Genomic DNA, 24,699 nt, shown 5'->3' on the forward strand with positions numbered 1-24,699 from the left:
AAACCAACAACCAGTAATGGAAGTAGAGGGATGCATGTGTGGGGATGGAAGTAGAGGGATGTCTGTGTTAGGGAACCAGATGAGGTTGCTCTTAATAAATATGAGCCCAAGCTGGCAGGGTGTCTGAAGCAGCACACAAAACAGTATGAGGGACAAAAGTTATTAAACTTGGGTGCTTAAATTGAAGGACAGAATAGGTGTCCACAGATACAAAACAACCAAAACTGACAGCAACATAAAAGCACACACCTGATTAAATTATCTTGGTGTCCCAATACCAGGCACCTAAGCTGGGAACTTCCGTCTACATCAAGTCAAAAGCTAAATTTAAAGAAGTTTAAAAAAAAAAACAGGTAGGGACATTGTTAGAAATGCAATATAAGCCACCTGTTATTTTCAGGGCCTCATGACATTTACATGGGCCATCATGTAAAGTATTCAAATCATTCACCCACAAGTGCTGGGACACCTGTTTACTAGAGGAAGCATGCTAGACTTAAGATGTTAGACTAAAATCAAGGACATGTAAATTCAGTTCTACTTCTGTCCCTGACTCCATATGCAGACAATGTACATGAAGGTAAGATGAGCATACCACCTTCTGACCTACTTTAGCTTCTATTAAAACATGACTTGAGGGTCTGCAAGAACATTCTTGTAGAAAACACACGGGTTTGCTTAGAGTGGGAACTTCATTTAAGGGCCTGCAACCTACATAAAGAAAAAAGATGCAAGCCAGGAGGGAAAGTGACAGGTGACCTCCCAAAAGTTACATAGCAGGTAAGTGCTAGAACTAAGAACTGGTTTCAGGTCTTCTTGACCCTTGCCTAATGTCCTGTGCCCATACAACAGACACTGTCCCTGTGAATTTTTGTAAGAGAATAGCCACAAATAACACAGGAAAGCTGCAAAACAGATTAAATGAAATGTTGAGGACTTGCTGAAATCTTCTTGTGGCCTTCCATTTTGTTTAGCAGACAGCATTCAGAAAGGACTCAAAGCATTCTCTACAATATTAAAGAATCTTTAGCAGATTACAATACTAAAGAATACTAAAGCAGACACCTCTCAAGGCCTGAGTCTTCCTTAACAAGAAATTACTTGCTCCTCAGTACAATCTCTTCAGCTGCTTCTGCTTTAACCTTCTTGATATCTCCTCTGCTATAGGCACCACTGTTTATTTCCCCTTCTCAAAATCCCAAACTGCAACATTCCTTTCTGTCAAGATCAATGTAACTGCAGTCCTCCAAATGGAAAGCAAATTACCTGGCATTAACAGACGTCCTTCACCACAACACTTGCGCAAGTCTTTAGCCACCACTACATACCACTTGAACAGCAATAAAGAAGTGCTGCAACTCTTCCCCACGCTGCCACTTCTAAGTGGTGTGACAAGCATGTCTCTCAACATCTGCAATGCACTAAGGCTAGTGTTCTAGTGCAGTTTCAATAACAGCTACTCAGTGCTGAGTGGAGAGAGTATCCACTTCTCCTTTTCAACAGTGAAAAAAGTATCTTTGAGTCAAAGATGTTTTTTATACTGATTTCCTCCCTCAAGAGTGAGTGAGTTTTGATGATTCTTTTACATCAAAGCTCAGAGGTGATTACAGACTTGCTAAATTAACAAATACAAGTTATTGGGAAATCAACATAACTTTTTTCTTAAAATTCACCAATCTTTAATTCCAAATTATAAAAAATATTGACTGAAAAAACATTGCTTTGACTTATAAAGATGATACAGTCTGGGCAACTTACTCTGTCTTAGTTGATCTTATCCTATGAGATAATACTACTTAGTATGTGTTTTATTTGAAATCAGATAAACTTATTTACATTTTAGATGTGCTTGTTTTTATAAACACTCTTCAGGAACTGGATGCTGGAAGCTCAAATGCAGTATAATTTGCAATTGAGTACCGAAGCACAGTTTTGTGTTACAAATAACAATTATAATTCACATTAATCTCCACAACCCGAAAGGAAAAAAATCACCACTCCAACATTAGGGACACAGCAAGGAAAGTACTTTCTGGGTACATAATGTAGCACAGGTTTCGTTTTTATACATACTTGGAAAAATCATAGTCTTGTGAAAAAGGCAGAATAAGGAGTTCCATTTTGTAATCAACATTGAAATAAACCCTGTAACCTTACCGAGCAAAATAGCCTTGTCTTCGTTCCTTCTTTTCTTCCTTGGTCTCCATTATGTACAGTCAAACGGGCAAGGTGAGCAGCCAAGTGTGATGCTCTTTTTCCCCTCAGTATCTCATATCCAGGCAGAGGGCCCTGTATATAACATTTAAAAATAGGAAGTTCATAAATCAACGTGTCTAACAACACCTACAAAAACCAACAGCATTGTGGAAATGCAATCAACCCAGTGACAAAGCAAAGTAAAACTTTTACCTGTCAATGCTTGCCATGTGATATAGTATTTAGTAGATATACAGATGTATGCCATTTAGTATACAATGAGACAAAAACCAATCAATGCACTCAAGGCTAGTTTCTCCAGCAGAGGAAGAGAGATACTGCAAAGCAAGTAGCCCCAAAAGCAGTAGCAAGTTTTAAAACCCTGGAAGGATTAAAATATTTTGCAAACTGTTAAATAGTTTATACCAAAACATCTTCCTGGTTTCATATGTTTTATAGACAGGAAGATCAAGAAAAGTTTGGAAACATCCAGTACAAACACTATAATCAGAAAGACACACGTTCACTTTATACAAATTCTGTAAAACAGTAAGAAATAAGAAAGTTTTAAAACAATGTAAAAGAAAAAAAAAAGCAGTCTACATTCTTTACACAGGTTTGACTGTTGTGAACAATACTCAAGTTCAAACAAGTATATGAGAGAAACACCATGGACCTCTTGCTCTCCAGATGAACTGCACTCACCTTGAGATACACAGGACTAGGAAAAGTTTTAAAAGTTTTCTGAGAAGTCTTTTTAGAGAAGGAAGGGGGGAAGATACCAGTAACACTGGCTTTTGACATGGAAATCACCACCTCTTTGCAGAATGCCCTACTAAGGCACTTGGAAACCAGAAGTTGGGAATTTGTGAACTGCTAGGTAATAACTGCAATTAACAATATGCCACATCAACTGTTGTCCAAGATTCCTGCCAAGATGTTTTATCCTCTTCCCCAGTCCAACACATATCCAGTCTACCCTGATGGTTTGCACCCATGCATGAAATAAGTTAACATCTTAAAGAGTTCTTTATGAGTATTCCAGAGTAAAGGTCGAACTAGAAGTTACTACTAAACATTTCAGCCTAATGGGCTGTATAACAAAGAAATGGAAGCCACATAAATTATGATTCGTAGCAAAAGAAGAAAAATTCCTCCAGGACCTAATAAGCTCCCATTATTTTCCCCTGTATTAAAAGATCAGAAGCTACAAACTGCCAGATGTCAACAACAGAGATAATGTAACAAAAATAATCTGCTTGAAAAGCCCAAGAACATATAATGCTAGATTCTTTCAGAAATATTTGCCATAATTTTCCCTCCATATTTACAGAGCATCAGTCCGCAGCAATTAAAGTCCATTGCTTCAAAATGAACTTTTTCTTACTCATTAATTTTTAGTACATCCAGTGCATCAAAAAAATCCAGTCTCTCTGATCTTTATGCATCACATGGAATCTTACGGTAATGGTCACTCTTTGCTATTTGCTAATATAGCACTCTAGCTATTTGCTAAACAGCAAATTTGCCTATGACATCTTTGGCTTTATAAAGAAAATACTATTTCATCTCTGCAAGGTAATGCATGGAGCAGTCTTCAGCAGGACAGAGAAACCTACATGATAGTAGCATTAATAGCATTAAAACAAATTGTCCTGCTTAGGTGTCCAGTCTGTATTAAGATAACACACACCTCCTGAAAATTTTGATGCATCCTTACCTTCCCAGTAGGGGCAGGTGCTTAGATCTTCAGAGGATGAAAAGTGGTCTATTTGTCAGCGCTGCATTTAGAGTTAAAAATAAATCTTTCAAAGCATACAACTACAACCTCTATAGCCAAACTACAAGAGTTCAAAGGAAGAGTATCAACTCTTTCCCCTTTGTCTGCTTTGCCTTCAGTACAGTCTGCAGGGTGTGTGCAAGGGCACTGTTGAATCTCACATTGATACCAAGAACTATCAAATAACCACAGAGCACTGAGATACTATTAAACCCACAAGGTTTCTATTATGCCCCACAAGGGCAGCAGGACCCATGGAAATGAGAAAAGGGAAGTAGGGAGAGCCCCTCTCACCTCACTGAAACATGATCAGCTGGGATGAAGGGCGGGAAGGGAGACATGTCCTCAGGGCCTCACCCTGTGCAAGTCAGCAGCACACTCCTTCCATTCATTCCCATCCTCTCCTATGATCTACAGACCCCACCCAGGGGAATAACAGCCCTGCTCCAGCACGGTGCTGGCAGATAAGTGAGCCAAGCGGAGAAACCCCTGCTCCAGCAAAGGGGCAGGGGGAGAGAGGAGGTAGGGCTGAAGCCTAGACCTAACCACAGATTATGCTGCAGGAGGTGCCAGCACCAAACTAGTGTGGCAGCTCACCAAGTGTAAGGTTTGCTGTTTGCTTTCATCAACACCAAATAAAGCTAGCAATGACAACGTGGTTATGGAGCCTGTTCTTCTCACATCAACTCCACATCCTTTCACATGGTCAGGAGGAATAAATCAAGAACTTAAAAAAAAAATAATTACATTCAGAACAGATGGGCACTCAGAAAATTGGAATGTTATCCACAGACCAGAAGTAACAAAGGCATTCAGGTGAAAGCTCTTTTTTCTTTTGCTAATTAAAATACACAGGGATCTCGTATCCAGTCACCAATTAATTTTCATAATCTAATAATTTAACATCAGGTCCCACTCTGCTGACTTATTTGGCTTACCTTCTTAGAAGAAACAAAGGTGCCATTCTAGGAAGGCATATTTAAGTCTGAAAATTAAACTTTGAAAACATAGTACTAAGGAAAGCAAACATTAGGAGTGCTGACTTCATTACCTCTGAGTATACTTTTGTTGTTGGGAATTGTTCATGTACTAGTTGACCTTAAGGAGGAGAAAAAAAAAAAAAAAGCCTGAAAGCTAAGAGGATCACAGCATAACCTGCCATAATTGCTAATGAAAACTAGTATTTCTGAAAGGTCCTTTTCAATTTTTAGTTCTTTAAGCAGTAACAGTACAAAAGTTACGTTTACTTTATAGGTTGTCACCAACATTTTAAAGCTACTCCACACTTCCCCGCACCATACCTTCAAGAAAGAAAATCCAGGTATTCTTTATTAATATTAATTGCTTAAAATTTTATTAAGGATGTATGATTAAAATGAATCTTGGTTTCCTGGTAGCTCCTCTCTGGTAAACACAAAGCCTGAATCAGGCAGACTATTAAAAATGTACATGTTTGGGGGATATTTATATGCTGGGAGACAGACATCTCACTCATGTATCATGAGTACAGTCCAAACTCAAATGATAATAAAGATGATTTTACAGAAATTTCATACTCAGTTTAACCCTTTTTACACTGAAATGGAAACAGACAGTGAAAAGCTTGTATTACATGTCTACAGCAATGCTATTTATTAGGTGATTTCAGGAGGAAAGATATTCCTGATAGACAAACAATGCATTTAAGTAAGGAACCTGTGAAAAATTTACCACTCTCCAAATTTAGTCGATGTCAGCACCTGATAAGAAGAAAAGAACAAAATACACAAAAAATATACCTTACTTTTTGCTGGGTTTGACTCTGGATTTTTTCATTTATATTAGCATATTTTTGGATACTTGCTGTCAGGAAGTTTTGGGGATGCTACTGGGAGTTTGAAAGGAAGGTGGGAATGCTACAGCAAGGCCACAGACACACACACAAAACTTAAAAAAAAAATACCAAAATCACAGGAACAGACTGAACTCCTGACTGCAGGTACCCACACCACTGCAACTGCCACCACCTTCCCAAGACCTCCAGAAATGCTGCTCCCAGCTCCTGCTGCCTGCTCTGCCACCTGACACTGCAGGACAACAGCCTCCTGTCATGGTACATTCAAAGCAGCAGAAGAGGAAGATGCTTTAAGTGTGAGGATAAACAAAGGGAAAGGGAACTGTATTTTTGAGGTAAACATTAAACATAAATAAATATGTGAATAAAGTATCCTAAATCCTCTAAAGACTTTGATACATTTATCAATGTTTTTTTCTTCTCTTTCCCCTGCCTCCTCAGGCATGAAGAATAATATACCTTGGTACTTGCAGTTTAAGTAGTTTACGTTTTAATGAGACAACAAAAGGACTTGCTTGCTGTGCTCAGGGGTAAGCACCAAGAAATCCTGTTTGCTGGCTCTGAAGCATCAATGATCAATCCTCCAGTTGTGAGCATTACTTTCCAAAACCGTGCACATGAACAACAGGACATCCAACAGCACTAGCAATACAGAAAGCAATGAAGTATCTGATTATTTTTAGAACATTCAGTGGACTTGATATCTTGTCTTTGGCCATCTGTGCCCACTGCAAGCCCTGGAAAGACATACAGAGAAAAAACCCAAAAACGTTCAAGAACATGCAACTCTCTAGATATATTTCCACAACCCTGTAATCAGTATCTCTTGATCTTTCACAAGGTAAGAAAATGCTGTAATTCCCTACTTTGCAAATGGGGAACTGAACTACATAAAGTACCTCCACGTGCTCAAATGAGAGCTTAAGAGCAGTATGTGCAAGTATCCTCCCACCAGCTTTAATCCAACCAGCCTCAATAACCAACAGCAATGAGATCAAGGGAGAAGAACACTTTGACAAGAAGCCAGTTTTGGTTTAAATTTGGAGACCAATAGTACAGTCTCAGCTGTATTTGGCTGTGCAGGTACATGCCCAGAAACTAAAGCTCAGTTTAAAGGAAATAAATTAAAGGAAATAAAAAGCCTAACTCCTCTGAGGATCTACATTTAAATGATGCTCTCAGCTCCTTCAGCAAATATGTAAAAAAGCAATGAATTGACATTACAGAAACCAAGTCAAGGGTAGTATCCTGTACCTTAGCATGGGCCTCACAAGGCAAGCAATGGTGGCAGTGATCATACTGTGAAAAATGTGCAGGGAAGGTGAGAGGCCTAAGCACAAATTTTCCGGTTAGAATGACAGAGCAGATTAAGGCAGAAGACACCCAGTGAGACAACCAAGAGGACACAGTCATGTCAAGGATGTAACATGGAGAGCCCACTTCGTTGAGGGAACAGGATGCTGCCCAGATGCACCATGTAGCTCTCACCTGCTACCCATCTCACTGGTCCAGTATCCCAAACATTAGTTTTTTATCTTTGTTTCTCTATTTTAGTCTCAGGGGCAGAGGTACAGAAAAAGACTGCACACATCTGCGCGTACCACTGTATGCTTCCTTACCATTACCTGCTGTAATATGAATATTCAAATGTTGTCACCAGTCACTTTCAAACCTGAAGCATTAGTAACAATTCTGCTTAGATCTGCAACTTTGCAGCAGAGTGTCTTCTTAAAACTAACAGGTCTTCTGGGTACATATGCCAATTCTAACCCCTAAAAAAATGTGTCCTGAAAGATGACAAGGATTACATCAAGTCAATATCAAGACCAAAAAAACAAAAGATATGTATGTAGTACTTCAAGAGCAATATTAAAAATGTCTATCAAGCTGGCAGAATAAAAGCTGTAGAACAAATCACCACTAGAGGAGAAGCATTTTCAGTGTACTAGATCTGCAAGTGAACCCTTGGGGGTTGCTCTCTGTGCCTCTGGTAAGCCCAAAGCAGTTTCCAGGGCACACCAGCAAGGTTGCAGTATAGGGTCACTCACAACACCTTTAAGCATAAGGCAACAGAAGCAGATTAACACGGAAGAGGAGGCTAATTATGATTTGCTACTGGGTCATATAAATGCTTACAATTAAGCTTCACAAGCCAAAGCCTTAATATCAACTCTAGCATTCATTTCAACATCCATCCCATTTTTAAAAACAGCAAGGTGAAAGCACATTAGCACCCAATGAGAAATGCTAAACTTTCCAGTATTTCATTAACACTTCACTGACTGGACTAACCAGGTTGAGTTTTACTAGTTTTCTATTCTGCTAGTGTATTTCATTTGGTGTAATAGTAAAGACAAAAGTTTCAGAATAAATGCTACAGCATCTCAAAATGAAAGCTAACAGAAATGCACAGCCAGTGAAGAGGAGAGTAAGCTACAACTTTTTTAGTCTTTTCTTCAGGCAGAATGACCTTGCTCAAAGTGAGATTGGAAGCTTTCAGGAAAGCACTACCATAGCCAATAAAACATAGCACAGACTAATTACATTGTTAGATCCAGTACTATGGACAAGAAGTTGTTTATTCTAAAGCTACCTTAAGATAAATATGGAATTATTTTAATAAAATTATATAGTTACATTATAGTTACCATATAAAGTATAATGTTATTTCTAAAACATTAATAAGTTTTATAAATAAGTTGCAGTCCATTATACATAACTGAAGAGTGCTAAACTAATCTAGGAGAGCTTCTCACCTTGGTGAAGTTGAAGCTGATGACTCAACCCTTGCTTAGGTGAATAACCCATATTTATGCACACAACTCCACTGACCTTTAAAGTATTAAGCCTATCATGTTCCTTGTAACAAGAGTGTGCTCTTAAAATCCCCAAATAATTAAAATGCAAAAATCAAGAGACCGAAAATAAATTTGTATGCAGAAGTGATTTCCGGACTTTTTGTTCAGATTAAACACAGAACAGTATCACAATTTCTCTATCTCAAAAAGGAGAGAAAGAGAGAGATTTCATGTGGCTATTGCACCCTGTGGACTCTCAAGGTCAGTGAAGCTAAGATCTTGACGTAAGATAGGCAAAGGAAACAAACACCCTTGCTCTTGAGGAACTGGGTGCAATATTTAGGAGGTTATTATCCCACTATAGAGAGAAGTGTAGTAACAGTCTAAACATTTTCATTCCCTACTAATGCAGTAAGAACAGGCTAAGCTTAGATCACCCTTACCTCACCAACTGGATCTGCAATAAAGTTCAAAGAAGATAAATAAGAACCAGTGTTCAGAAACATTTCTGATTCAGAAACAGAACATTAACAAAACTTGATTCAGCTCCAACGCACTCCCCAGGTGAATTCTTCCTACCTTGCTTCAGAAAAGACTTTTACCCACTAACTCTGGCTGTCACCTTTCAGACAGAATATATGGAAGCAAAAGAGCTACCAGAAATTCCACATCACCACTGATGGTTGTCAAAAAAGAAATTAGTCTTCCCTTCTTGGCAGCTGAACATCACCAGATGCATTTTCCATAAGGAACAATATATTTTACTGTGTAACTTGCTTGCAGTTGCCAGACAGAAACCGGCTACAAAACACAGGGTAAAGTACTAACAGGTAGTGTGCTGTGCCATACCAAATGCAGAAGTGCAGTGCTGTTTTAAATCAGGCCACTTGGTTTTAATTTTTAAGTCAACAAGAACACTGTTGCAGAAGTTTTAAAATAATTAACACCTTCATTCTCTTGTATCCCCTGTTTCAACCCACTCTCGTTCAATTAAGCATCAAGCCCAAGCCTTCTAAACCCCACAGCCTTTCACACTCACATTGTACAAGTACACACAGTATGTGGATTTAAAATGCCAAATCCTGCATCTTCATGGACTGTTGACAGAATACACTGGTCTCTGGCCACCGAATACTCTAACAAAAGGTACAAGGCAGCAGAAAAACATTAGCATTTGGATAAACAGAATGCATTTCATAGCCACTGAAATACAGAAAACCTCAACATCTATAAACCATAGGAAATCCCAAGAATTTGCAGGGTGCTGGTTCCAGCTAATTGAGATTCCAGTAAATTTTAGCTACTTTTAAAATAAAAGTTAAGCCTTTCAAACATTCCTTTTCAAGAACGTTGCTTTCACTTTACAGGTGAGAGACTGAGATCTGGAAGGACCCTGCGGTCATTCTGTAGAGTTATTACAAACCCACAGATCTTGTAACTGCAAGGCAAATGGCTTACCCTTTGTGCCTTTCTTTCCTGGGACACCTGCTGAATGAAATCACGCCTGTGCTTATGCCACATGCTAAGGCATTTCTATTATGGTTTACTGCACTTCTGAGTCAGATCCTAAATGGATGTACAGCATCATAGCTCCACCACCACAGAACAAGAGGAGGATGCAGTCTACCATATGTAGAGAGGGTAAGACCAATGCCACTGTTCTCTTGCCTCTCCCTGGAGCATGCAGGCATACACACAAAGGACTTCTATGTATATGTTTAGCAGCATTCAACCAAAACACCAAGTACTTGCAGTTTTCTAAAAAATAAAACTTGATGAACATTCTACACATCAACCAGCATTTAAAGAACCCCCTCAATACTACCTTGCTGATTTGGCAGTTGACACAAGCATGTTCCTTGCTTATAACAACTTCTAGTTTCATCATCTGATCTGTTTAGAAACATTTCAAAGAAAGCCTGACCATCAGCAAGGTCAAAACATATGAATACAGATAACCACAGTGCTCCCAGAGTCAATGAGTTAGGGGTTCTCTACCAGGTTTTTAAGGGACATGATCAAGTCCTCCTAAGATTGCCCTCTCTAAACCAAGCAAAGGAACAGAAGCAGCAAACAGAAAGCCACTCCACCCTAACTACTCCTATGCAGCAATGTGTTAGAAGAGCAAGTCAGGTAGCAAAAAACCCCAGCAGCCCACTGCCTGGTAACCTTCATGCTAGGTGAGCAACCAGAAGAACCGTCCTATGACCCACCATACACAGAATGCTGTTAAGGGCCACTGAATCCAGCGTTGCATTTCCCAGGTCTGGCCATACATCAGTTACTTCTATAAATTAGCTTACACAGGGCTCGAGAGGGATTTGCACTGGTGGAACAGCAGCACCACTGTAGACAGATGCACAACAAACATCCTTTGGTGATCAAGCGGACCTTGGCCAGCTGAAGTGCCAAGCCAAAGACATTAGGCTTTCAGTCACCTCTCTCAGGCAGTTAAAATACATCCATGCAGCAAGTAGCTGCCAGTTCAAAGTATTACTGCCCTTCGCCTTCCTCCCTCTCAGCTACTTCAGCTGCTTGCTACCACTCCGCCAGCAAAATTACCACACAGATTACCTGCAGCAGTCAGCAGAGGCAGCTCTGTATCTGCAGTTCAGTTTATATCCTGCCATGCTAGCTCACACCCACTTCAGCAAGCTTTGCGGCACACAGCTGAACTACAAGCATACCCATACTTCTGCCACAGAAGGCAGACCTGCGGCAGAAAGCTTGGGCAGATAACCGTCGACATAACTCCTTCAGCAGCAACTTCGCTGGGTAGGCCTCGGCAACATCACACTTCAAAAGATGAGTGCTGCTGAGGCCTATGGCAGCATTCATGAGATGGGAAAGACTATGGAAGACAAATGCACATTCTCCGCTTCACAGAAAATTTGCTTTCTCGCTTCTCAGCTCTTTTCTTACCAACCCAATAAAGGCATTTACACCAACGGTAAATACAGCAGAGGTAGAGCAGAAAGAGGCAGGTGTTTGAAGAGTCGCTTAAACCACAAAGATGCCGCTTGATGCTTGGCACAAATAACCATACCATAAATCACAGGTACCATAGATCACCTTCTACTTACAATTAGTTTATGTCCCAAAATGTTTAAGCATAAAGTTCAGTCTATATTTGTAAACATTGCCATTGTACTCAATGAAAGTTTATTAACATGATCTCAACACTTTACAGAACAGGGACAGGCAACAAATGTTAAAATATGAATAAACCCATCAATCTAATATTTAGATATCTAATAAGTATTAGAAGTGGTCACTGTTTTTTTAGGTCAAGTACATTTCCAACAATATTCATAATCATGCTGTGAAAATTACTGAAAACTTACCTTTACAAAGTACCCATCTTTTTCAAGTTTTTAGAAAATGACCCTCAACAGCCCACTGCCACTACACTGTGAAAGATTAACATTTAAGTACTTCCTCACTTCACAAACCAGCTCAAGGCACATGAGCAACTTGAAAGTAAAATTATAATTTTTAAGTTTCCACTCAGCATCTCTTTTTTTCAATTGACCCTGACTCATGCAAATTCCAGGCCATGGCTTTTTCTGTCGCCCACCTCCCAACTGAGAAGCAAAGGAGCTGAGGAGTGGGGGTAGGAAGGAGTCTCACAGTAACGCAATGCAAATTTCTCCTATCTGAAACACTGTTAAAAGAACCAAAATGCCAGGTTTCCATAGCAACTTTAACTTCACATTGCATACACTGTACATTAAGCAATGTATTGAACAGTTTAATCTTAACAGAAAATCCTGCACATTTGTAATGCAAAAATGTAACACTGGAAACCTTTGTTGTTTATTTTTCAACTCCTTAACCTGCAATGTTTATTGCATTACAGTCTGTTGAGTCTGACCTTGTATTACACCAGCATGTGCAGCTTTACAGGTGCTCAGATGCTAGCAGCGTTAGGTGCATTAAAATTACAGCAATGGACAATAAATCGTACCCTCTACCCACTGCATAGTCTGAAGCCCATTATAAAAGCAGCAATGTTTCTAATTATTTCCTTCCTCCTTGAAAAATTCCTTCAGTGTAACTGAGAATGATTTAGTTCTCTTGCTTTTCTGAAACATCCTTAAAACCTTTATGTTACAATTTTTCCTTCCTCCATCTACAAATTCCTGTACAACACTACACACAGTTCCTAGCCTTGTAGTGCGAGTCATCCTGCACTATATACAAAGCAAAAACTCTCCTCGCAAACTGAATTCCCCTTGCTATATACCATAGCACAGTTACATTTGCCTACCTAATTAAAGAGTCTCTCTGAACAGCTGCTTGCTTCTTTCCGGAAATAGAAAAATAAGTTTTCTCAACTTTTCCTTGTTCTAACAGAACACAGAAGTGTGTGCACAACTAAGTGTCTGCTCAAAATTAGTCAGGTAAATAGTTAGCGATCTATTTCTATGCATGTAGAAAAGACAGGACAACAGAACCATTCATATAAAACAGCTATATGCTACCCTTTCCTCAGCGTATCTAATCTGGACTTTTATTTGCTCACTCTGGATGTGTTCAGTCAGTGAGATGGTTCAGGTCTTATTTTTTTTAAAAAAAGTTAAAAATACACTTGAATTAAGGTTAAGTACTGTTGCATAAAATACGGAAATGTAGAAATTTTCTGGTGAAGTAACAACAGTATATATTTTATTTTCAGATTACTCAAGCGCTTTAAACATTATTATTGAACCAAGGTGCTCTTGTTGAACAAAACAAGCTGATTTTAAAACTAAAACTCAAAACATAATATATTGACAGTATCAACATAGTTCAGCATTTCTGAATCTAGATTTTTTTTTCCTCCCCCTCATCAAAAAGAAACATCACAACATTTGACCTAATTTTACAAATAGCTTCAAGTCCCCCAGTGCCACATTTTCATGGAATGCCATCTCTGCCACATCACCAGGTACTGGAACATCACTGAACTCTCTACTCATGTACCAAGCGCATTCAGACAGACTACTCACATGAGTTATGCAGTACTCCTACCAGTTCTGCACAATTGGGGCCCAAAGATAAAAGCTGCAAACTTTCCATTCACCACAAATTATGCCTGAAATAGCTGGTAATGGCAAGTGTTTCAGACTGCCCAATACGTTTCAAACAAAACCTTGTCTTAGCTACATCAAAGTAATTGCTTGCCCTTCCTCAAGTTCAAGCCAGCCAAAACAATGCATTAACAAGTTTTGGTTGACTTTTTTGGTCCATGTTACAGTCTCTTTTTGTGATGGGCTGTAGCGATTTGAGTTTTGGTGTTAAAACTTAAAATTCAGTTGCAGACAGCAATCCACACTTTTTCACAGTTGCTCTGAAAATCTGTCCAAGCTGCGTTGAGACTTACACCTTTAAAAAAGGATAGGAAAAGCAGCTTACACTTACCCTTGTCTAGGTGCATTAGTGATTTGTAGTTAAAATGGACTGACACATAACCTGTGGGAAGTGCATTACCCCACAGCTAGATTCATATTCTCAACAATAACTACTGCAAGACCTAGGACAAAAATGCACACTTCCATTCTCAAACACATAGCTGGGCTAACCTAATAAGTACGTAAGACCTGGCACTCATTTCCACAGGTCAAAACTGCTTTTCTGAGCTGCTTGCTGGACTTAGTGAAGTAAAAGGCAAAAAACAAAAGTGAAGAGAAGCAGGAAGAAAGAGATGTTTCAAGGCCACATAAAGTAAATTCCAATTTGTAACACAGTATCCTGTCATCCTAGAGCCTTTCAGTAATAACCATCCACAGCTCTTTCATCACAGAATTCACAACAAATCGTACATGGAATGAAGAAGAAATACAAACTTAAACAACAGTTACAAATTACAGTACCAGGTAAAGCTTTTTAAGTGCAATATAATGCTGACTGTAAAGCAGTTAAGAGCTGAAAACTGCAGTCAGGACTGAAGGTGAAGTCCTGATTTCACTGACATCCAAGAAAGTTTGATTGTTTACAAACTTTCTTGATGCTAAAAAAAACCTCACCAAAACCCAAAAAACCCACAGCCATAAGAGAGACTTTCAAAGGCTTGTTACCATATACTGAGGGATGACAATATTTTTGCCAAAAAAAATATTCTGTAACTTGAAGCCCTTAAATCTTAAATCCTACCCTGGTCTACATGACAAAATGAACATGTTACAGTTACCATGAACAAAGAAATACACTTTTCCTCAGAATCAACTTAAAATCAGGTTTGATGCTACAGGCAGCCCCTTAGCTCCACCAGCTTTCCTTTTGCTTTCTGCTGGCACTTGCACAGACTGCCCACAGCACTGTTCAGTTGTGGCTCGCTCCTAGTGGAGTGGGGCTCCATTCTGCAAGAGCATGTCCCTGCTCTGCCAGGTTTGGGTCCACATTTCCTTCCCAGGAGGAAAACAAGGAAGGGAATGTGCCTTCCTTGCTCTTCTCACAAGCTTAATTGGAAGCGCGCTCCAGGTTGAGCGGAAAGGCTAGGAACCACTCTCCTGGGCACAGTGTTTTTCCACAGCTCGCCATCCACGGAGCCCAGAACTCTCCAACACACACCACTGCTTAAGGTCTGGTTGTTTCCTGGGGCTCACATTACTTGCTCTTCCCACCCTCCCTTAGAAGATCCTGGATTTCTTGTACTTGCTGAACCATTATGGTCTCAAGAGTAGTTTCTAGTCCTCCACCCATAAAACCTGCCAGGCTCAGCCTGGGACTGGGAACTACCAGAGCAGGGCTCAGGAAAGGACACAACTAGTTGACAAAACACAAACTTAATACTCACACAATAGGGTTAAGTGCACAGTGTCAACAGAGCAAGAGAAAAAAATGTAATCTCCAGCTCTTTTCATGACAACCAATGTGTTACTTGTACTAACAGAAATTATGCATCACAAAGGGGAATCCAATTTTCAAAACAAATAACCCACTTAACAATTCATCCACTGATTGATCAGCTAGCAGCAGATCTCAATTTTAAGGAATCCAGAATTCCTGCAGGTAAGGAAACAAATGTGCCCCAATGAGCAACCACAACAGCACTAGCCCAACACAGAAGGTTTTACTTTCCATCCTGTATGCATGGCTGTAGCAGGACACAAATGTAGATGTCACTGGAAGTTCTTGCCTAGCCTCTGTACAGTGATGTGATAATGAAAACCACCTCCCACCATCTACTCACCCCTAACAGCAAGGCCCACCTAATGAACACAGCTCAGCATCATACGCTAAAAAAAACCAACAACAACACCAAAAAATCCACCCAAAAAACAAATTACTTGTCAATCAAATGAAATTTCTTCAGCTGATACCTAAGCACAAGGACTGGAGAACAACTTACTGCACTGGCAGAAAGCCACCGGTCTCATTCCTCTGTGGTTCTCAATTAGTCTCCTAATGCTCTGATGACTACTCAGGCTGTTTGCTACTTGACCTCACATATCTGGGTGGCAAGGGGACTTTCATGTTCATCAGCTGTTGCATAGCTGTTAATCATTTGGGCCATATCTGCACAAGTGACTCGCTTACAAGCGGGCAAAGTCAATCTTTCACCACATACCTGGGCAGCTTCAGCACAGTGTTCTGTAACAAAGTAACAGTCAAAGTTTTATCTCCTCAGTTCTCCACCCATTCTCACCAGGATGTTACCACTCACACCACACATCTACCAGACAGCACCTGCGTTTCAGAAGCATTTAGAGCTGGGACAAACGCAACTGCCTGAATTTTACATCATGGGTTATCACTGCTCCTACCTTTAACCTTTCAGTCTTCAGCAGCTTCACTGCAGAAGGTTTGATCAGCAACCAGGATGGAAAAAAAAGTGAGTACAAACAGTCAAACATTGCTTATATGTTACAAGTGAAGAATTTCTTTTTAATATATATGCTAAATCTCATACAAATAATGTGTAAAATTATTCTACTCTTCAGTGCTTCTCTGAATTATCTGAGCCTTTGTGACAAAGTGAGAAGTATAAAGGAAAAACTCAAGCCACTCTATGGCCTACAAACATTTGCTGAGTTTGTAACAGCTACCAAAACCTGCATACAGTATTATACCCAGCTTTATCAGAAGTGTCCAGGTCTTTGGCATCAGTACAGCTACTTACAAAGCATACAGAAATGCTGCTGCTTAAGGCGACAGTAAAATAAAGCCCTTGCCACCAGACTGGGGCATTACTTGACCACAAGACAGTTAACTACAGCTGCCTACTATGTTACTCATGCACAACGACTACTGACACAGCATGCAAACACTGCTGAACCGCTGACCATACTGAGTTGTTCCTTGTAGCATCCCCTCCAAGTAATCCAAGTAGGCAGATCCCAATTGGTTTCTGCAATCCCAGCATCACCTGACTTGGCAGGAAGCTATCCATACCTCTTCCCCTCAGAACAAGGTGGCAGTGATGGTTTATAAATATTCATACTTCTTTTCTATGTGCTGCATTAGCTTAGAGTATTTCAAAAGAAAAGAAACCAGAAATAAGACAGATGGTATGTGGGAGAGAAAGCAGAAAAAACCAGACAGGAGTAGTGGCAGATAGAGAAATCACTGTTAGAAAAGGTTAAATTTACTTGAAAAATGAGTCAGGGAATAAATCACCTTTTCTTCAGATAAGGCTGAGTTCAAGGAAACAGTAGCTCTCACTGTGAACTTCTGTAAAACAAAGCTGTGATTTCCTCTAACTGGTACACTAGGACAGCTCTTTTCTGCTTGGGGAGTCTTAGATTTTGGGGAAATGGCTCTCAGGTATCTACAGAAACACTATGGGAAGATCCCAAAGTCAGCCACTAATGAGTGAGACTACTGTAAGAAATTTTCCTTCCTACAAATTAGGCACTATTAATAAAAGGCTTTTAAGTCCTGCTAAGTGAACACAGAATTAAACATAAACAAATCCTAATTTAACACTGTAACCAAAAGGTAAATGCAAATGTTGCCTGTATAATCAGGTATAACTTCCCTGATCAACTTGGATGTTTTCTGTTCCTGTTAACCAGGTTGATATTACTGTATCTTAAATATGATTGGTAATCATACAGCTTGCATTTCAAATGGGATGTTTAAAAAAAAACCACCCTGTAAAACACACATAGTAGCCATAACAAAGGCTACAAAAGAAAAAAAAATGGCACCTCAGTGGGATCGACACGTAGCATATCAAAGAGGAGGCCTAATGCTTCATTACAACATGAGTACTACAGGGTACAGAATAACTGAGAGCAGGGAACAGCTTCATCTAGCTGACAAGGCCATAACATGACAACAGATGGAGTCTGAAACACGCAACAGAAAGCACAGCTCGCATCTTAAAAACAAGATAAATAACAATCAGAAATGCTTATTAAGATTATGATAAGTACTCTATCCATTGAGACCTCCAAGTTGAAGCCAGAAGTCTTCCTAAAGGATAAACTGTGGATCCATGACAAGTAATTAAGTCTCAAGTAACTACAGGCATGTCACTAGGACGCTATATGGTACCAAGCTGAAGTACTGGTACTATTTCACCAAGACTCATCAGAGACTGGGAGCAGCACAAGTGCAAGAGCAAAGCATTGCACCTGGAGTCACTCACCTTTCTTGGCACTTTACTACTATCTTCTGCATTGCAACCCATTGGGAGGTACTAACAGATCCCACGAAGCCTGACTGCACCCTCCCCTTGCAGGCAAGCAAGGAGAGACTGCAGATACACACCCACAGCGCCTTGCTCTGCTGCAGCGCACTACCCACCCCTAAACTGAACAAACAGTTCATAACAGACACCTTCCAGCAGTGGCACAGCTGCTCATACCCACTTGACATCTTGATCAAGAACAAAGAAGTATAACTTTCCACCTACAATCAGAAGGGTTTGCAAAGAAAAGGCGAGGAAGAAAAAAAACACTCCCATGTATGTGTTTAATATATCTATTTGAAACACTATGTTTGTGGGGGAAATACAATCCCTCTAGCTTGCTGTGAATTTCGTCACTGCCTCACCATTTCATGAAACTGGCAAGGGAAAAATGACACAGGAATACGGAAACCAGTCAGATTTAGAAAAATAAGAAAAAATATGAAAACTTGTTTCTCCTACCCTGCTCTTCTTCCTGGTCAAAGTTGGCCACCTAAGTAAGCGCTCTTAATGCTGACTCCACTCCTCAACTACAGCATTGTTTCCTCTTTTGGGGAAAGTGATCTTAAGCCCCAGGACAAACTTGCAACAGCAGCAGCATGACTTGTACATTTTCCTCCACGAGGGTGCAGATCCCGAGGCCCAGCTCCCTCACAGCAGGGAGTGAGAAACCACTAACTTTGTGGCAAAAAGCCATCCCCACCATCAATAACTACACCAGTGAGCAGATACCTCACTAAAACAAGAGCTGCACCTGTAAAGACTTAGACCTTTTTGGCTTATTGATCACAAGGAAGAAGAGATTTGTCAGTCTGCTGCTTGTTGGGTGATGATACTAGATGCACCTTGCCAGTAGAGCTGAAGGCCACGACTGTCTGCTGCTGCATCTGGCACCTGCCAAGACACAGAGGGCACAAGCCAGGTGCCAGACAGGGAGTTATACCATTTTTCTTGATATTGGTTATGTTCCAGCTTTCCTTCAATGCCGCTGGAAAGAAAGGAAAACCGAGTCCCTTCACTCTTCATTTCCATCACAATTATAATTTGCAAACATCTCCAGCTGCCTGGAGCAGTAATTTCTTGTGTTACATCACGCTGCAGAGGGTCACACTGATTTCCCCACCTTTGAAACACTCACTTGTATGGGTGACTGCAGGAAGCCACTCTAGCTGCAGTACCCATCTATAGGATTCTTAGAGTGTTGTTAACCTTTTTGAAGAAATGTTATTCTCCAACCCAAATCACTCTCTAATGAATTCACCTCTATTTGAATAGAGGGATTTATTCCCTAACACTGTAAGTGATTTGCAAACTGTCCACTGAAGTCAGGACCATAAGCTAGTCAAATATTTACTACAGTCAATCCCCAGCCAACTTTACCCTTCTCTTTCAAAATCCCAGATACAGAAAGCAACAAAGCTGTGTTCCTATATAAGACAAAGACTGCTTAAATCAATTCCAAGTCACTTCAACTCCAAAGGGAACCACTTATCATTTCAGCAGTTGACATGACGAACCCAAAATGGGAGCCTGACCACTGGTGCAGTGAGAACAGGACACTGGGCAACAGCAAGGCGTGAGACTTAGAGACTGTGCCTCGCAACTGACTTAAGACAAATCAGGTTTTCTAGAAGTGGTTTTTTTTTCATAACAAAATACAGAACAAGATAAAAGGTACTGAATTTAATTGAAGCACAGGTTTTCACTCCAAGCCCAAGATTTTGATCCATTATTCAAAAAAAAAAAAAAAAAAAAAAAAAGAGGGGAGGGAGAAAACAATCAGACTGATTTTTCTACAAGCAGTCCCATCAGCTTCAATACAGCTCTTCACAGGACCAACATTACATCCTGTTTAGATCCTTAAAATATTCTGTATACATTTATGAGCATTTTCCTGGTAAACAGATGAAATATATCAGCCTGAAATGCACTAGAACTCAGATATTTTTAACCCTGACTTACATTAAAGACATAGACTTCTGATAAAGTAATTTTCATTCATAGAATATATATATGCACACATACTTTTCTTGGCATTTTCTATTGCCTTCTCCATTAATTTTCTGAACTCTGTGTGTGCATGCATACACATCACAAAGAATATTATGAAAATATGATTCCCATGCTATGTAAACACTTGCTGATACAACATACTCCGAAAAGTCATCAATATGCACTTTAAGTGTCATCCAAACACAGGCCCTTACTCTGGGTCACAACATTTGAGGCAAACCATAATCGATTAATGGGCAGCTACCAGTCTTAAAAGTCCATCATTATGCATTAATACAAGCGATGTATGACTACTTAATGGGAGAACAGTAATTGTGGCATATAAAGTAAACACATGGTAAAAGCCTGTTACTAAGCCGAAGTGTTCATCATCTTATTTCATCACCTAGAGGACAAATAGTTACTGCATCCTTTAGCCCCACAGTACGGCACACACATCACCCGCACAGGTAAGCCCCTCCAGCCAAAAAACAACTCTGAAGCACTGTATGACGACGTACAGGGAGGAAAGTACGCTGCACGAATTAAGGAAACAAAACCCAGTTACTAACACAGCTCTGGCACCCGGCAGCACTTCATAATCATGACAACCTGAGACTATAAATTAATATATAGAGAGCCTGGAACATTCCAGTAAATCAGCCAAGATCCGGGGAGGGAGGAAATAAACGAGGCTTGAAGCCGTGAAAGCCAGCAAAGCGACCCACGCAGCTGTGCCGGCTGGCTACAGGCGGCCGCAGCGGCGGCACCCGGGGCTCGCAGGCACGGCGCGGCGGGCGGGTCACCGTCACCGTCACCGCAGGCGGGTCACGGCGGCCGCCCCGCGCCCCCGGCCCCGCACGCACCGGCGGAAACGCATCAGGCGCGCGGCCGCCCCTCACCTCCCGCGCCGCCGGGCTGCCCCTGACAAACAAGCGCGCAGGCAAGCGGCTCCTCCGCGCCCCCGCCCCGCCGGCGCTCGGCTCCCCGCCCGGTCCCCGCCCGGGAACAAAGCCGTGGCCGAGCAGTCGCGCCCGCCCCCCGCCTTCCTTCGCCACGGCGTAAACAGGAAAGCAACGCGCCCTCCCCCGCGGCGCGCACCTGCAGGGCGGGCGGGCGGCATGGCGGCCCCGCGGCGCGGCGCCCAGGCCCCGCTGCCGGACGGCGGCAGCAGGTCGCTGCGGGAGCGCCGGCTGCAGCGCTCCCCGCTCGGCCAGAGCCGCGACAGCCAGGCCGCTCCACCCCGGCCCGGCCCGCGGCCCCGCCCCGCCGACCCCGCCTCCCGCTCGGCCCCGCCCTGCCGCCCTGGCCGCGGCGGGTCGCGGTCGCGCCGGGTTGGGGGCCGGCGGCTGCAGGAGCGGGCCCGCACCGGGGCGCTGGGCGGGAGAGGCGGGCGCGCTTCCCCCAGGCCGCCGCAGCGCCGGCAGGCCCTGGCCTGGGGAGGGGGTCGGTCTCCGGGCCCAGCGGAGGGCCCGGTACGGCGTATTTCTTTATAAAGCCCAAGTGCCGGGCCCGGCCGCCAGGGAGGCGTTTTTTCAAGGGCAAGTACTAAAAGAAAAGAACCGATTTGGGAAACTGAGGTTAACCAAAGCCTTTAGATCTACGGCAAACGCCTGGAAGCTTTATCTGCTGCTTCTTCCACAGTGCCAGCATGCAGGCTTCTTCAGCCAACCCCAAAAAACCAAACCCACTACAGTTACCAGAAACTCCATTCCCTTCCCTGAGGTGACTCCAGGTAACCCTTCTAGATGTTGGCAGCTAGCCTAAACAAGATCTGGCTTCCCATTCCCTCCTTCAGTCAGTGATCAGCTCTGAAAAGACTGGAAAGCTTAGGGAAAGGCCTAAAAGGTATTGTAACATCATTCAGTGCCACATTCTGCAAGACAAAAGCCTGAAGACAGGTAGATACCCACATAAATAAAAACTTCAAGTAACACAAAGTGTATACATACACATATACACACAGATGCTAAGAAAGTCTGCCAAGATAAAATAGCAAGTGGTACACTGGTGTATCAAGAATAATTTATATTTTTTTTTAGTCAATATAACGTTATAAATCTGACAAGTACTAAGTAATAAAGGTATTTGTTAGAGGCTTACTTTTTAATCTAACAGCCGCTTAAAGACCATTTAAAAATCGTATGTGCTGTTTTCAGGACCAAATGCAACTCCACTATGGACACGCAGCCATACACTACCATCACCCTACTCGTAGCATATGCTTTCTGCCATGCAGTGTCAGTAGTGGGACAGTAACTGCCTTGACTTCTCCACTGAATTTGCTGCAGTACTTCCAGCTAAAATTGAAGTTTGCATCTGATTTTTTTTTCCAAAACAGTTTACAAGGCACAGATTTTCTTTAAAATGTAGTCTCCTGCTTAGAGGATATGTTTTGAAAGCATACTGCAGTTACGACATCTTATATGTGCATTATTACTCGGGCAAAAGATGGGCAAACCCGAAGTTACATTGGCTAAAATCTCAAAAGACCTCACTGGCATGAGGGTTCTCTAGCACAACACAGAAAAACGACGCCCTGCTCTCAGTTACTGCTCCAGCACTGTTTAGATAACAAAACGGGAAAAAAAAGAAGAAAACTGTAGACCTAAAATAGTACCATTTACCTGACTTCTTTTGCCAAATCGCAGAAGATATGCAGCCCTATTCATCAGAGTGGTGGAAACCCTATTTATTTCTTAGCTGAACCTGCACAACAATGACAGTGACTAACACCTTACTTGAGTTCCAGAAAAAGGTGTATCTGTCCTAACGTACCAGTTCACCATCCATCTAATTCCAAGCACAGTCACCTCTATTGTATTGTGTAGAAAGCTCTATGACGGCAACGCACAGATTCCATAGAGCAGACAAAGAAACTATGTGTTTCTACAGTATTTACATTGCCCCAAGCATTTCAAATACATATTCTAGCCTACTGGCATGAGGAAGAAATCACTCGAACTCCTGTCAGAGCAGCAGAATAAGCAGGCTTGGACTGGAACAGAAGCATCATACAAGCTGTGGTTATGACACTTTGGGTTACTGCCTGGAGCTCAGCCCACAGACTTCATGTCATTAGAAGACACTGTGCGAGTGGGATGCAATTGTATCACTTTATTTTACTCAGTCTGGAAGTAAGAGGTCATGCCTGACATTACAACGATGAACGTGAGATAGATAGATAGATATACACACACATCACACTTGAAATAAAACCTCTGAAATAAAATTTAGTTTTGATGTCTACAGCATAGAGGATAGAAGACAGTCTGAGTGGTTTTCTCTTTCCCGTGGCAATACATTCCATGGCAATTAATTTGAATACAAATTACCTAACACTGTTTAACTCACTGTGTCTTTGTGCTATCAATGCTTAGAATATCTTTACCTAGGAAAATATTTTACCTAGGAAAATATAGAAAAAATGAGTCATGTCAGTGACTCATTTCAGGATTGGGCAAATTTGTTTTATCACTGATTGCACTATTTTGATGGAGATAAAAATGCAAGTTTGCTGTTTGAATCACTTCCAAATTGTGACTTTTTTACCCTAGAAAAAGATTTCTCATAAAAACTCCCATGCATAGTAACACATGGAAGACAGAACAAACTTGGGATACTTAAGTACAATGTTTGAATGGGTTTTGATCTTCCATAATACACACTTCAGCGTATATTAATAGAGCTGCATACATTACAGAGAAAAAAAACTTGTCACAGGTACAGTATGTTCATGGCCCGCACTCAGATCAGCTTACACTAATATCAGAAATAAATATTGTATTGCCTATGTGTGGTTCATGCAATTATTTTTTTTAACATTGGCAACTGTTACCTTACAGCTCATTTAAGAAATACAACCTGCCATAAAGAATTACGCTGATGAGCTTGAATACTGTAACAGTCCTGTTTTTAAAAGATATAAAAATAAAGGTGACGCCAATCTTTTCTTTTTTGATTAGCAGTCATCCTGGTTTTCCCCAATTACTCTTACAATTATTCACCGTGAAGCAGTCACAAAATAGGTTTCACGCAGGCAGACTTTTATTCATAATTGAGGCTCTGCTTGATCCTACCATGCACTAGGGGTTGACTTCTGTAACAATACATTGCTATTTTTAGCCTGGTTTCTTCAGTTTATGTAATGATGATTTTTCTGAGTGTCCCCAACTAACCCTGTAACTTTGAATTGATTGTCTAGATATAACTCAATTTAAAATTAATTTCATCATTTGATGAAATTCAAATAAAATTAAAAAAGAGGTATTGAAAATTTCTACAAGTTTCACAAAAATGAAAGAGAAAGAAACCACAGCTTGAAACTTTCATAAGAAGTTCTCCCCTAATAACTGATTCTGTGCACCCATTTCTACTGTCTGGTAGAGCAGACCAAAAGCTGCTTCCAAAATGCTCTGCAGAAGAAAGACTGTAAAAGAAAAGGAATTTGCTGAGTTACATTGACAGGTGATAAAAAAGT

General features: G+C 41.1%; 1 protein-coding gene across 6 annotated transcripts in view; it reads right to left on the reverse strand.

The window, feature by feature from the left end:
- NCOA7 (nuclear receptor coactivator 7) overlaps positions 1-24,699 on the reverse strand; it is a 98,121-nt gene that overhangs the window by 72,149 nt on the left and 1,273 nt on the right. For 3 of the 6 annotated variants that reach the window (XM_040597787.1, XM_040597789.1, XM_040597783.1), the window contains exons 1-2: positions 2,158-2,271; positions 250-321 (exon numbers count right to left, since the gene is read on the reverse strand). Coding sequence is in view for 2 of the 6 variants with exons in the window: in XM_040597785.1 (XP_040453719.1) it covers positions 2,158-2,207 (50 nt within the window). In the remaining 4 variants the exon portion in view is untranslated. Of the gene's footprint in view, positions 1-249; positions 322-2,157; positions 2,290-21,320; positions 21,470-24,699 lie in introns of those variants that run through there. The other 3 variants (XM_040597785.1, XM_040597786.1, XM_040597784.1) reach the window with 3 other exon arrangements.

This window comes from Falco naumanni, chromosome 6 (assembly GCF_017639655.2).
Source record: "Falco naumanni isolate bFalNau1 chromosome 6, bFalNau1.pat, whole genome shotgun sequence".
NCBI lineage: Eukaryota > Metazoa > Chordata > Aves > Falconiformes > Falconidae > Falco > Falco naumanni.